The sequence below is a fragment of the Mesocricetus auratus genome, unplaced genomic scaffold, assembly GCF_017639785.1.
Source record: "Mesocricetus auratus isolate SY011 unplaced genomic scaffold, BCM_Maur_2.0 Super-Scaffold_100055, whole genome shotgun sequence".
NCBI lineage: Eukaryota > Metazoa > Chordata > Mammalia > Rodentia > Cricetidae > Mesocricetus > Mesocricetus auratus.
This window is the reverse complement of record NW_024429232.1, coordinates 4,873,398-4,888,635: the sequence shown is the minus strand read 5'-3', so window position 1 is coordinate 4,888,635 and position 15,238 is coordinate 4,873,398. Positions and strand designations below refer to the sequence as shown.

At 46.9% G+C, this 15,238-nt stretch overlaps 1 protein-coding gene across 20 annotated transcripts in view; it reads left to right on the top strand.

Annotated features, from left to right (window-relative positions):
- The first annotated feature begins 738 nt into the window (after positions 1 to 738).
- Positions 739 to 15,238, top strand: part of Rbfox2 (RNA binding fox-1 homolog 2) — a 248,293-nt gene continuing 233,793 nt past the window's right edge. For 6 of the 20 annotated variants that reach the window (XR_005873370.1, XM_040736272.1, XM_040736264.1 and 3 more), the window contains exon 1: positions 746 to 1,109. Coding sequence is in view for 19 of the 20 variants with exons in the window: in XM_040736272.1 (XP_040592206.1) it covers positions 930 to 1,109 (180 nt within the window). In the remaining variant the exon portion in view is untranslated. Of the gene's footprint in view, positions 1,110 to 15,238 lie in introns of all 20 variants that reach the window. The other 14 variants (XM_040736260.1, XM_040736278.1, XM_040736258.1 and 11 more) reach the window with 8 other exon arrangements.

Sequence of the window (15,238 nt, the reverse complement as noted above, 5' to 3'; positions counted from 1 at the left end):
CATTCTACTCATAGAAAAGCATATGAGTCTTCATTCCTAGACTTCTCAGTTCTTGGGCAGGAGAGGAGGCAGGCAAAGAGACCCTCCTCTCGCCGGGCGCCCGTCGGCTCCCCCAAATCCCAGGCAGCCAGACGGGAGAGAAAAAGCCACCCACTTCGCACAATTAATACATCTAGTCTGAGCCGCTGCCCCGTACCCGGGTCCTTCCAGCTCCGCTCTCCGGCCGCCGCCCTAAAAGAGGCGGACCCTTCCCGATCCTTGCCTCCCTGAGCATCCCGGAGATTCCCGAGCTTTTCCGATCCCTTCACGGCCTCCGCGGGCGGCCCGCGCGGAGGCAGGCGGCGATTGCCGAGGGGCGTAGCCACGCCCCCTCACCACAGCCTCCTCTCGCGCGGGCGGCCCGAATCCCACACATCCAGGTCCCTCCCTCTCTCCCTCCTTTCTCTCTCCCCGCCTTCCCGGTGCTGCCACAGTGGCGGGACGGAGGATCCCGACCAGTGAGCTGGCTGCGGCTTCGCGCTCCTCCTCCTCCCAAATAAACAGCCCTCCCCACGCCGGGAGCCCGGGCCGCCCCCTTCCTCGCGCAGCGGGCGAGTGGTGAAGGAGCGCGGGACTGAAGGACCAAGGGACGGAGGGAGCCGCGCACGCGCGTGCGTGCGAGCGAGCGAGCGGCCGGCGCGAAGCCGGAGCAGGAGCGGGAGCCGGAGCCGGAGCCGAGCCGGAGCCGGTGCCGAAGCCGAAGCCCGAGCCGGAGCGGTAGCGAAGCCGAAGAAGCCGAAGCGGGATTCCCGGCCGGCGCGCACGCACGCACGCACGCGGGGGGCGGGGCCGGCGCGCGCCCGCCTGTCGCGACTGTCGGCTCCAAGGCCCAGGGGGAGGTGGCCTGTCGCGGGTCGCCCGGCTCCCGGAGGCGAAGGGGGCGCGGGCGGATGGCGGAAGGCGGCCAGCCGCAGCAGCAGCCGCCTCAGCTCGGGCCCGGTGCCGCTGCCCGGGGCATGAAGCGGGAGTCGGAGCTGGAGCTGCCGGTGCCCGGAGCGGGGGCAGACGGACCCGAGCCCGGCCTGAGCAAGCGGCCGCGCACCGAGGAGGCGGCCGACGGCGGGATGCAGGTGACCGCGCGGGACGAGCGCCCGGTGACGGCGGGCCGCGGAGCGCTCGGGCCTCGGGGCGCCGGGTGGGCCTGCCTGGAGAGTGGGCTTGGGGCCCGGTGCAGGGGTTGTGCTTCCTAAGGGGGGCCCCGCCGGCAGCGCGGGCGAGTGGGATTTTCCTGTTGGAGTTGGGGGACTGAACAGGATCGGGATGCAGTCTGTTTCTTCAGCTCGTCCCCAGTTCCTTGAGAAGTTGAGCATCCTGGATCTGTTTGTCCGGAGGAGAGCTGTTGGGCCGAGTCGAGGGCGAGAGAAGCTAGTGGGAGAGCTCCCGAGAAGAACGGGGCGCCTTTTGGTTTACCCTGGGCACACTGGGATGGGGAAAGGGGAGCGGCATGCGTGGACAGACTGAAAAGCCAGCCAACTCCTGGAGAGAGCTGAAAGGGGATGTGGCTCAGCTTGTGGGTTCAATCAGTTTACTCGGGGAGTCCTGAGAAGTCCGCGGAGTTTGGTAGTGTGGAGGCACCGTGGTGTTCAGTCTCAGCGGTTTTGTGCAGCGTGCTAATAAGTCTGGAGACAGACACCGGGCTTGTCCCTCTTGTGCTTTATCCGTTGCGTTCTACACTCGTAAGGCGAGTTCCTTAGTGTCCTGGAATAGAAAAGAAAATTTATTGGCTTGTTATGACACTGGTTTCTGAGTTGTGGCCTCAAGGGTATACTGATGAGGGGTTGGCAAAGATACTGATGCTGCCGGTTACTACTTAGTTTGAGGAAGGGCATGAATCTTTTATAGGCTTTAGGATTTGGTCTCTGTTTAGAAAACACTGGTTATGAAATGGAGAGGCGCACTCATCAGCAATGGGATGCTGTTTAATTCTTTTGGAACCATAGAATGTTAGAGATACCCATCTTTTTTTCCACTAGGGCTTCTCAATCTAATACACTTGGAAGAGTTACGTGGAATAGCTGATGTGCACTTTGAGGGAAGAGTTAGTACTTTTGCATCCTTGTGTGTGTGTGGTGGGAAAGGGTGTGCTCAGGTTCCAGCATGTTTTAACAAAGACTGGTGACTTGACTAAAGCCACCCTGATAGCTGGTTTAATTCCCATTCCTGTGCTCTCTCCATTACACCACTCGTGGAAATCTCTGCAGTGCTGAAGACTTCCTGTGCTTTGCCTGACTTCCTGTGGCAGGGAAGGAGCTGTACTTAAAGCCTGGCATGTTTGCAATGTGCCTCTTGTCTCCTTTGCAGAACCCCACACTATGACCTCCGTTGGTCTAGTTAAAAAGGACTCCCTGGGTGTTTATTTTTGAATTCTTTTGTTTGCTGGCTTTTATTTCCCTTAGAAGTAGTGTGTTGGGCAGAGTGATTGTGAGGCCAGTCTAGAGGCATAGGAAGAATGGTGAGACAGGGAGGTGGGTTAGCGCTGGATGATAAAGAGGAACCACCGGATAGAGATGCTGGTGGGCACATTCACTTGGCGTGTGCACACATCTGAAGACGCGTGTAGTCACTTTTTTTCTTCTCTCTATTAGTCTTAGTTAATCTCTTTGCTTTCCCATCCTTTTGCCTAGGGTCTATTACTTGCTGACTGCTTTCACAATGGCCAAGGATAGTGATACTTGGAAATGAGGTAGTGCATAGGGACGTTGGGATGTTCAGAGGAAGGAATGAATTAGGTCCTTTGGGTACAATTGGATAACTTAGATTACCCCATAGAGAATTGTTTTACTCTGTATACTTTTACTTTTCCCATTGTGCATTCTTTTGATTACAGGTTTTGTTTTTGAGATGGGTGGTATTTGTAGCCTAGGTTGATCTTAAACCCATTGTGGTGGCTGAGGATGACCTTGAACTTCTGGACTCCTAACCTTCCTGCTTCTGCCTTAATGGTAGATTTCTGAGATTACAGGCATGTACCACCATGCCCAGCTCATTATTGTAGTTCTCTTACACCGTGTCACACAGGTATTAACGTCATCATTGACTTAGGTTCCCCCCCCCGTTTGTAACTAGCTCTGTTATCCTGGGGAAAACTCACGTTTTGGGACTTCTGTTTTCTTATTTGGAAAAGTGTTTGTATGAAGTGATTTCTAGGTTGCTTTCTTTAAAAACATAAGCCAAATTCCCTTTCCTATCTGTACGTGTGACCTGGGCAGGGAGACAAATGAATGAAAACTTAAACAAAAAAACCCTGTGGGTGTGTGATACTTAACTAGTGTTTTATCAAGCAGCTGTGATACTGTTAGGTACTGTTTTTTTGTTGTTTTGTTTTTCAGGCAGGATCTCTCAGTTTAGGTCTGGCTGTCTTGGAGCTTGCTATATACACCAGGGTAGTTTTGAATTCATAGATCTTCCTGCCTTTGCCTCCTGAGTGGTGGTGTTTAGGCGCTGTTTTAACCCTGGAGAATATATAAAGAAACCCTACTTTTATTGAACTAATAGCCCATGGAAAGAGACAAATCAGCGGTTTTTGTTAGCTTGTGAGAAAATTAAGCAGATAAAGGGATAGACAGCTTTAGAGATGGTGCAGAGTTTCTCTGTAGGTGGCCTTTGAAGTGAAGATGTGGGTCATTCAGAGGTTTTAGGGAAGAGGATTCAGGCAATTCAGTGGTTTAGGGAAGAGGAACCCAGAGACATTGGGAGGGAAGCAGTCTGGTATGCTGCACGGGAGGCCAGTGTAGCTGCTACAGAATGAAGGCACAGGCATGGGCCCTCTTAGGAGTTAAAACCAGCACTTTAGATGGGCCTGGAGGCTCTATGTAAAGATCTTATCGTCATATAGGCTTTTCAGTATATGGATTTGTCTTAGAGCATATATTTTCCCCTCATATCTGAAGACAGCTGCAGTTTTTCTGAAGTCATAGCTGGGTCCTTGAAGACATTACAACAGCATAGTTGGTGCTATCAGATTCTGCTTTTGCCTGCTGGTATATTTATATGTACCTATGTCTTTTTTTTTAATTGTCGTTAGAGGCTTTATTGTGCCTACTTCCTTAGATTGTAAGCTTCTACAAGGCAGAAACTGTATTTCCCTTGTTTATTCTTCATAATACCTGGGTTTATAATAAATGTTCAATGTTTGTTAAATCGAAGTTAAAATTTACCACTTACAAATAACATAGGGATTAAATTAATCATGAGATTCCTGAGTAAAGGGACCATCACAAAATTACTCAGTGCCCTAGAGGGCAAAGAATTAATCTTTTTTCTTTCCAGAGTGCAGTAGTTGACTGAGTCAATTCTACTTAGTAAATGGAACGGTAACCCTAAACCAGGTTCCAAAGCTGAGTCTTGTTGGGTTGGACTCTGTAGCTTTTGGACATCATTACTTCCAAAGTGGAGCTCTGGGGCTCCAGAGTCTGGGCTTATGTTGTAAACCTTAGGCTCAGGAGGAACCTGGAGAGAGGACGACACTGCTCTCTAGAACAGTACACAGCTGTCTTATGAGCAGAGGAGAGTCAGTCCACTTAGCCAGGGAAGAGTGGACAAGTAGAGAAACCTGGACTGTGGAGTTGGAGGGAAGAGATGGAGTCAGTATGACCATTGAAGCATGGCTGAGAAATGAGACTGTGAAAATTGGAGCCTGGAGATAGTTACAGCACTTAGTGGAAAGCTAAGTGTGTAACATGTAGATGTTAGCACATTAATTATCCCACTTGAGGAAGGCTGATGTATATGACATGGAGGGTCTACCAGACACACACAGGAATGTTTTGGGTCAGCCTTCAGCCTTTCTAGTGATTGCAAATAATTTAATCATCAAAAATTTTGTTTTTTTGAGCTTTTTTTGGGGGGGGGCATTGATGGCACACACCTTTAATCCCAGCACTCAGGAGGCAGAGACAGGCGGATCTCTGTGAGTTCGAGGCCAGCCTGGTCTACAGAGCGAGTTCCAGGACAACCTTCAGAGCCACAGAGAAACCCTGTCTTGAACACCCCCTGCCAAATTTGTGTTTTTATGTACTTTTCTAGGAATTTGGCTGCAGTATAAGATAAGATAGATAAGATGTATCTTAATTACTACTTATAATCTTCAGCCAAAGTCTTTATGGCAGTGAAAGGTTGGTATGTGATGATTTTGTGGCCTAGTAACTACTTCTGACCATAGTTATCAGTCTAGAGTAGCTAAGTGAGTTCAGCAGTGTGAACAAGTTTGGTGTACATGTATGTGTGTATTAGTGTGTATATAAATGCATACATTCTGGGGAATGAAACCTGAGGTCTCATGTGTTTGGTAATTATCTACCACTGAGCTGTCTTGAACTTATTTGCCCAAGTAGGCCTGTTATCCTCCAAGTCAGTCTCCTGAGTAGCTAGAATTATAGATCTTGACCATCAGGTGTAGTTCACTTTTTAGTGACATTAGTAGTAGGGAGGGAGGCTCTTCCTGGTCTCAGAGGAGGGCTCCCAGGTATCCTGTGTGTGAATTCAGTGTCTATTGAAGTTGCTTATCTTCCCTTTGCTCATTTTCAGGTTGATTTCCTTCTTGATAGGTATCTATTTGGACCCTCTTTTGGTTTTTGTTTCTGCTGCTGGGCATGCTGCTCTCAGTAAAGCTACTCAATAATTGCTTTCCTTTCAAGTAATTTTGTGGGTAGATCTCACTTAAATAACTTAAACCTCATTTCTCTCTGCCTTAGTTTCTTAGGCTGCCACAACCAAATGTCACCCACTGGTGGTTAACTAACAGACATTTATGTCTCACAGCAGTAAAAGTCCAAGATGGTGCCAGGAGGTTTGGGACCTGGTGAGGGTCTGGCTATCTGCTAAGGTGGTCTTTGCTCACTGATTGCATCAAGAGTAGAGAAATCGAGAGCTGTGTAATGATGCTTATCTCAGTGGCCCCACCCTCAGGACCTCATCGAATCCTAATCCTTTCCAAAGACTCCTCCAAATACTGTCACTCTGGGAGCTAGGGCGTCCACTGAATTTTGGGAGGACACATTTAGGTGGAGCAAACTGAGGCATAGTCAAGAGGGGAAAAAAATCACTGATTATCTTTTCTTTTTTTTTGACAGTTTTCCTTTCATGTATGACATGGAAGCCCAGAAATGTAACCCTGAGGGTGTATTTGAGTTATAAGTAGAATTCTTCTAAGTTACTCAGACTGAGGGGGTTGTGCCTTCACTCCCTTCCCTCTTCTAGACACCTTGCCATTCTTTTCTCTACCACACTGGCATTTGAACCTGACCTAAGTTAAATAGAGCATGAGCTTTCATGTTGCTGTAAAGCAGACCAGTGCAGACAGACCTCAGGGTTACAGGACAAGGGGAAAGCAAAGCAGAATCCTTAGTGTAAACACGTATGGTAACGGTGCTGGTGAGGTGCTAGTCTGATGTCTCTCAGGGCCTTTAATGGCTGTTGGGCTTTAGTTGCAGAAACAATGGTTTAGAGAGTGGATTTGTTTGAGTTTTTGTTACTTGTTTGTAAACACAACATCATAAGCACCTTTATTCTGGGGCACACTTAAACTTCAAGTAGAGACGGGAGGGAAAGAAAGAGCTGTAGAGGTGGTGGGAGGGAAATGGCAGCATCTGGAGCATGAGCAGACAGATGGAGGCGGCATGGCAAGCACATGCTGCGTTTAGGTGGCCCTAGCAGTATCGAGTTTCTTACTCTTTTCCCCTGCTGCCCCAGTAGGATCGGGCAGCTTACATGGCTAAGGTTTCATTATCTAATCCATCACAGATCAGCTTGAATAAGCCCATTGGCTGATGCTGATCTAGTTAGGGTAGTGCAAAGCTGCTTGAGCCAGGATTGGGACAAAGCGGATCAGAACTGCCATGTGAATCCTGGACATATTTCTGTAATTTGGGTTGGCAAAATGGTCTGGGAAATCAAGTAAGAGAGAGAGGGAGCAGCAGGGCATTTCTCTCCACCCCCCAGACATCATCGTAGGGACTCCGAGGGGAGTGTGTATGGAGCGTGTGTTTCTCTGGAGTTGCTTTGATTATTTGAACCTGAATTTAATTTTTTTAAAAAAAGATTTGCTTATTTTACTTTATGTGCGAATGTTTGTTTTGCCTGTATGCGTGTATGTGTAGCACATGTATGCCTGTTAGGTCTCCTGGAACTGAGGCCACAGTATGGGTGCTGGGAAAGGAACCCAGGTCCTCTACAAGAGCAGCCAGTGCTCTTAACCTCTGAGTCTTCTCTTTATTTAGTGCCTGAGCCAGAACGTATTTGATTATTAATGTTCAGGAGTCACCTTTTTAGCAGCATCTGGAGATTCCATTTGTTATCATCTAGTTGTGTCTGACTTTTCTGGATGATTCCGTATTTGAGACTTCAGAGGGTTACCTCTTCCTTTATAGGGGGGAGAGCCTATTATTACCAAGCTGGTTGTATGAACATTTGTTATCTATATATTTTACAGGTGGTGTAGTAAAACACCATTAGACTCTCCTGTTTGGATTTAAGTCCTGGCTTCTCCATTTGCCAACTCTTGGCAAGGTCCTGAGTTCTTGCATGCACATCTGTTACCTGGAAGAATGAATGCTTATGAGCTACTCCAATGAGTAACTGAGATTATTTAAAGTGCCTATCAGTGCTAAATGTTGATTCCCAGCTCTCCTTATGTCCTGCTGTACGGCACTCAGTCAGTTCCTGCTTACTGCTTGATCAGCATAGAGTGGTTAATGTGCTTCCGATTGATTAAGTGCGGAGTTGGGAGAAGAGCAGTGTGTTAAACTGGGGAACCTCATTTGTTCTATATCTAGGGGGAGGAAGAGAATGAACCTGATTTGAGGGTGTGTGTGTGTGTGTGTGTGTGTGTGTGTGTGTGTGTGTGTGTGTGTGTGTGTGTGTGTAGAGGGGCTTCATTCTTTGTAAGAATGGAAGGCTACTGAAATATCTTGGTTCTTGCTGGGGCTGAGGGTAGTATAGTTGCCTATAGAATCCAGGGAAGCCTTCCTGGGAGGTGGGTGGCAGATTGGTGGTTGTTCTTCTGGATCAGGGAAAACATGTTTCAAATCATTAAAGTTTGTTGAATGACTGTGTTGCATTAAGTAGATTGATTGCTGTGTTGGCTTTTTTGTTTTGTTTTGAGACAGGGTTTCCCTGTGTAACCTTGGCTGTCCTGGAACTTGCTCTGTAGACCAGGCTGGCCTCAAACTCACAGAGATCCTCCTGCCTCTGCCTCCTGAGTGCTGGGATTAAAGGCGCGCACCCACCATAGCTGGGCTTGTTTGTTTTGTTATGGCTTGGGTTTGTGAATTGAACAGGAGTACCTCTTTTCTCAGTATCTTCAAGCCAGCTTCAGATAGGAGTGATTCCCCAAAAGCAGATATGCTGCTAACTGCTCAAAATATTGTTGGAACCTGTGCTTGCCCAGGGTCACACCTATTCTCCTGTTAGTCTACCTGCCCCTTCTTTTTCTACATCTACCTTCATGTCCATGTCCCAAGACTTGTAGTTTGTGAGGACGCCAGGCCTCCACTTTGTTTCTGCTCCTGCCTCTTCTCTCTCATTGCCTTGGCCTCCTTACCCCTTGTTTTTAAGGTCCAGTCTTCAGGACTTGCCTGAGTGTTGATTGTTCCCAGATGTCTCCTGACTGTTCTCATCTGCCAGTGTCTGTAGTTTAGTTAGTTGGGTTTTTTGTTTTCTCTTGATATGCATATATGTATGCTTTGTATGCACATGTGTATGTGTGTTTGCATGTGTGTGTATGCTCACTGGTGCATTTGTGGGTTTGGAAGCCTGAAATAGATGCCTGTTATCTCCCACAATCACTCTCTCTTACATAGGTTCCTTTTTTAATTTTTTAAAAGTTTTATTTAACTTTAGTTTATGTACATTGGTGTGAGGGTGGCAGATCCCCTGGAACTGGAGTTAGGTAGTTGCCAGCTGCATGTGGGTGCTGGGAGTTGAACCCCTGGTCTTTTGGAAAAACAGTCAGTGCCCCTAACCAGCCCATAGGTAGGTCTTGCACTGAGCCCTGAGCTTGCCTTTTTGCTAGTCTAGTTAATGAGATGGTTCCCAATCTGTGCCTCCCATTAGCTCAGATTATAGGCTGGCCGTCATGCCCATTGGTATTTATGTGGGTTTAGAGATCTGAACCCAGTTCTCACACTTGTGGGACAAGCACTTTACCCACTAGGCCCTCAGCCCCTGTTACAGGACTTTCTAGATTAGCATTTGATCAGATGTCTATCCCCACCCCTCCTGCCTAGACTGTGGAATCCTTAGGGATTGGATACTGTACCTGCCCCAAGTGGCCAAGGAACCCTGTTCTTGTAGAAGTGAAGATTTTTCTTCTGTCTCACAGATGGCTTTAATAGTTTTCCCCAGATTTTCCTTGAGGGTCTGGCCCTTGTGGCTCCTGTGAAGGCTGGGTGTTGCATGCTCTGTGTGTGTTACTGGATATCTCCATTGATATTAGGGTTAAAGGTGAAAAAGCTTTCTGAGAACAGAAGCTAGGGCGGAATTGGACAGACAGATGTGTCAGGTGGGCATGGCAACCTGGTATTTGGTTTCCTGTAGTCAGATATTAATTGACTGCACGTGTGTATGTCGAAAAGCTCCTTTGTAATAGTGTGTTAAGGAAAAAAGGAGCCACACCAATGAGAAAGGCATTTGGAACTAACATGTCAGGGTCCCTGGAGCAGCCTGTTGACTCACCTTTTTCCATGCTGCCCAGAGAGTGTGGAGGGCTGCAGCTGAGCTATAGCACTGCGGTTGCTACTAAATGTATCTGGTCATTGTGGACCTTAACCTTCCTGATTAGCCAGGGAGTTTCATCAGATACTGAAGGGTCTAGGAAGAATAGTAAGTGAGACGTTTTACACAACACATGTTTGTGTTTTTAGATCACTCCTGTTGGATATGTTTGAAAATGAGGAAGTTTGACGCATTTGGTAGATTTATAGAAGAATTTTATAAGCATTTTCTTTCTGCTCCTTGTTCTCCCCTCTGGTTTCACTTGGAGCTGCTTGTTCTGGGTCCTTTATAACCCTGGACTGCTTTCCAGCTTTCAGCCTTCCCCAGTTAGTGAAGTAGAGGCTTGCTAAGGGCTACTGGCTGTGCTGCATATTCCGAGTGGATGCCGCAGGTTCTAAGAGGGGGGGGAGCAGCTGCAACACCCCTTCTGACTTGGCTTGCACTGTGTGGCATCTAGAAATGTCATGATTTCATGAGTACTCATGATAAACACCATCACAAAGTGGGTAATATTCTTGAATTATCAAAGATAGGGCTTGACTAACAGCATTAAATCCTGTTTTTCCAAGGGAGGAAACGGAGGTTTTGAGATGGGTGTCTTAAGCCATGCATACTTCTTTCTTTTTCAAAGGCCCCAGGTTCCTATAACCTTCTTGTATGTGAGGTCTTTGCCACATAGAGACTGGTTCCTTGGTTTCTTCTTTGTTGAGTATTTTGCTTTGGATATTAGGGTTTTTCCAGGTATATGGCTTTTTATTTTTGAGACAGGGTCTCTACAGCCCCTGCTGTCCAGCCCCTGCTGTCCGGAACTCACTGTGTAGACCAGGCTAGCCTGTAACTCGCAGAGATCCGCCTGCCAAGTACTAGGACTAAAAATGTATGCTACCACATCTGGCTCAGGCATATATGGCGTTCAAAGGAGACATTGTGTCTATTTTTCTTTCTGGCTGTGTTGATTTTTTTTTCTGATCCTAATTGGAAGTACCACAAGCAAAGCAGGATGATTTTGAGAGATGGATTGGTGGCTGTGGGACAGACTCTTCCTGCTTTGGAGGTGGAGGTGGGCGTGGGTGTGGCCAGAACAGGGCCAGAACTGGCACTTGGAGAGCTAGAGGAACTACAGACAGGGCTGTGGGACCCCAGTGTGGCCTCCGGCTACATTAAGTTGGAATACTTAAACAGAGAGGCTCATGGGAAGTTCTTTCAACTGTTTTATTTTGAGAACTTTCCCCCCTGCATATTGGCAGCTGTTTGGAGAAGGGGATGTTAATTGCTGACAGAATGCTTTCAGAGCAGACCTATATGGATCTCATTTAGGAATGAATTTCTCAGGACTTTGGTTCAGCTTTCCAGGAAGCTGGTGGGTTTTGTGATGGGCTTGCTTCATTTGCCTTTGATTCTGGGGCCAGTAGAAAAGCAGCTGCCTCGAGGTATGAAGCTAGTTGCAAAGATTACTATCTTCTCTTGGACTTTTACACTAGTGCATGCAACCCTAAGTTTGTTTTTAACTCTTTTCTTTCTGCAATTCAGCATGCTCCACAGAATTCTTGAGAGGGTTAGAAATAATCTTGGTGGAAGGCAGAGGTTGTAGATCTTTGGTCAGCTTCTCCCTCCTTCAGCTTTCCACCCCATGTAAAAGTGTCTGCAGATGAGATCTTGCAGCTTTGGCAGCCCTTACCTGCTGCATCTTGGTTGCTGTGGGATGGGATGATAGAATTGTGTGACTTGAAAGCGCAGTTAGGCAAAATCAAGTTTTGTGGTCGTTCTCAGCATCACACTGCTTAACTCATCAGCTTGCACCTCATAGAAACTAACAGGGACACTCACTGTCAGTAGTGGGCAGAGTGGTCTTGGGGACTTTGTTGGAACTTGAGGAAATCTTCACAATGGCTGCCTCTTTCCGTGGGAGCTTTGGCAGAGCTGGTACTTTGAAAGTACCACATCAGTTTTGTACTGTACATCTCTCTAGGAGAAAATGGAGTGGTGTGCAGCCGGGGTCTCATATATCCTGTGTTTGCTGTACTCACAGGCCTACTGCATGTTTTATATGGTACATTGGAACTTGAAGCCATAGGCTGATTCATTCCTCCCAACTTAATATTAGTGAAGACTGAGGTAGGTAGTCCTGGTCATGTTCAGGTTTGCATCTAGCCTTAGACAGTCCGGGGAGGAGCAAGGTCTCTTTTGTTCCAGGGTGATCTTCCTGCCTCCACCTTCTGAGGGCTGGGATTATAAGCTTGCACCACCATGCTCAGTTTAGGCAAACCTGGGTATGGAACCCTGGGCTTTGTGCCCTAGATATTAACATATTGACCATCCCTGGCCCATGTTACTCATTGCTCATTGTAGACATCTTTTGGCTCCCTCCTGGTGGGCATAGGCCTGTAGCTGCTTCCTGTGTTACTAAGTAGGTCTTTTTGCTGTAACAGTTTGGTTTGAGCTGGTTGTTTTACAGTGTTAGAGATCAGTTGGTTTCCTTGGCACAACCTGCCTTCAGACTCCTGTTACTGTATGTGACAGTAGTCACTTAGAAAGATGCTTATCAGGGACCATTAATGATTTTTGTCAACTGGCTAAAAATACAGTGATGATAGATGACCCTGTGTCTGTGTGTGTGTGTCTCCTGTTTACTTATGTCACTCTAGGCCTTGATTTCATTGTTGGTTGAATGATGAATTAACAATATTTCAATCAGTAGATTGATCATGGAAGGCAAAATAAAATCAAGACTGAAGACTTGGAAGGCAGCTTTTCCCAGCCCTTGGCTTTAGTTAGGGGAGTAGTTAATGTACTTAATAATTTATTTTGGGGATAGGTCTCATTGTACTTAATAAATTTGTTTTTGGGACAAGGCCTCATTGTGTAGCCCTGGCTGGCCTGGAATTCACTATGTTGATCAGTCTGGCCTCAAACTCAGAGATCTGCCTGCTTCTGCCCAATGAGTGATGAGACTAAAGGTGTGTGCCCCACACCTGGCTTTACATTTATTTTAAAAGCTGTGGTATATTCACAATATTTAATATTCAGAATACACAGAGATTAAGGACTAGGAAGTTTGCCTTCTGCCAGCTTTCCATTCTGTCCTCGAGTACCTGGTGTGGTGGTGGCTTCCACAACAGAGACCATCCATATACATACCCCACTGACAACTATAATGCAGGACTAGTACTCACACCACTCTGATTGCTGCTTTTTTCTCTTTGGGAGTACTCTCCTGTCCATTTGACACCCCCTCCTGCCCCCTTTCTATTTGTAAACTTTCTAGAATTAAGATTGTTTTGTTTTGGTCTTCTGAGATAACTACATCTGCCTGTCTAGTATGAATGAGTGATTGATTAGTCCTGGACCTCATTTGGTATGCTGCCATATTTTTCATGGAATCAGAAACACAAGGCCAGAGACCTTGATTGGTGATAGTCAGAGTTATTAGAGTAAAAGATAAGTACCACCAGCTTTCTGCCTTACCAGTCACTGCTTCAGGTTCTCTGTCTGTACTAGTGGGCAAGCTGTGGGTCAGATAGTCCATTTGTCGTTGAGCTGGTTCCTCATGGTCCTCAGGGTCTGCGTTCAGTCACTGCACATACTGCAGTGATTTTATTTCATGTGACATCTCTTGTAGATCAGACGTCTCCCAGGTGCCCAGGGTTATTTTGATTGACTGTCGCTGCCATACACTGAACCAAATTCGGTGTTGAGTTGTGAGAAAGGAGGGTTTAATTGGTAGTAGATGTTCCCATCTCAGCAGTCAAAACTGCCATTTGCCACATGTAACCCCTATGCTTGTGGAAAGCTCCAGGTTGATGTTCTTTTCTAGAATATGGACTCTGTGTAACTGAGGCCTGATGGGAAGTAAGATACTGCTCAACACACAGGAAATCTTTTTTGTTTCCTGGATGGTAGGGGATCAGATTTTGAACTTACGCTTGATTCTAGCTCCGTTACCTTTATAGACTAATGCATTTAAAGATGGGAAAGAACTGCTATACTTTGTTTTGAGGCAGGGTTTCTCTGTGTAGTCCTGGAGCTGGCCATGTCGACCAGGATGGACTTAACTCACAAATTCACCTTCTTTTGCCTCCTGAATGCTGACATTAAAGGCAAACGCTACTGTACCTGACTTGAACTGTTTTTAGTGTTGGACTTGAGCTGGTTTTAGAGTTGGCTTCTGTAGTGGACTTTGTTCTCATGAGGAAGAATGTATAAAGAGGACCAGCATCCCAGTAGCCTGGAAGATGGGGGTGAGGCCAGTGGAGGTATGCCTTCCTCTCTAGATGGATGTCAACCTCTCCTCAGTCTACACAGTCATTGGGACCTCCAAGGCTCCTCAGTGAATCAGGTTTGCTCTGTCTTAGTGGCCCCAGTCTTTACCTCAGCAGTGAACGGAAGCAGGCAGGCAGGCACCAGATGCTCCTTTCTTTCCCTATTGCTCTTTCCTTCACACCCAGGGTAAGGTTTCCAGGCATTTGTGCAACCTGAGAGCGGAAAGCGCCTGCTGTAGCCGGCTAGAGATGGGTTGGCAGGGGGCTCAGGTTACTCTGTGATCATCGTAAGAGCCATTGATCTAGGTTGGTGGCTGTGGAGGCGGGGGATGAAGCTGCCAATGCCATCACCAGTGGGAAAGGTGATGTGGCCTCTGTAGGTTCTGTAGAATTCTCCCAGTTAGCCTGAGAGGCCTAGCCAGTATCTCTAGGGAAACAGCACACATTTGATGTCTACCTTACCTTCCAGAGAGTGTGACTTAGGAAATAATGGCACAGCAATGTAGGAACTGTAAAGTGCAGATAGGGTTATTATTTTAAAAACTTTACCTCTTAGCCTAAAACCAGACTTTATCTGAATCATGACATGCTGGGCACGGTGTCTGGAATTTTCAGTGGGGCAGTGATGTGTGTACACACTACTGACAGAGGTAATGCTTTGGTAACACTGTATTTCCGAATCTGAACAGTTATTACATTGTAATAAAATCCTGGGTCTAGAGGACTCATGTTGGTATGAGATAGCCTAGAATCAAATTTTGTCCTAGTTGTGTATCTGAGTTTTATGGGCAAGTTCTTTTTGGTTTTAGTTGGTCATTTATAAATTGAAGATGGTAATTCCTCACTCACAGGTTAAATGAGTTAAGAGTTGACTGTAGTGCTACGGCAAGGGCTATGTGTTATTTGTTCCTAGGGGGCAAGGATACAGGAGATCATGGCAAGCACAGCTGACAGATGTTCACTGACAGACTACCCAGAAGCAAGAGGGTAAAGTGTTAATGTGACAAAGTACATGGGGTGGGGGTGGGATGGGGTGGGGGAGTGTCTCAGTGTTTTCAAAGCTCTATAGAATGCTGATATCTGTGGTGCTTTAGGTCCTGTAATGCTTTCGGAGCGGGCTCAGACTGCCCTGTGGAGGGAGCTACTGAGTGCCTTTCAGCTTTCTTGGCGTTTCAGACAGACTTGGGTACTTTAAGGCAGGACTTCTTAACAGTTTTCTACAAATAACC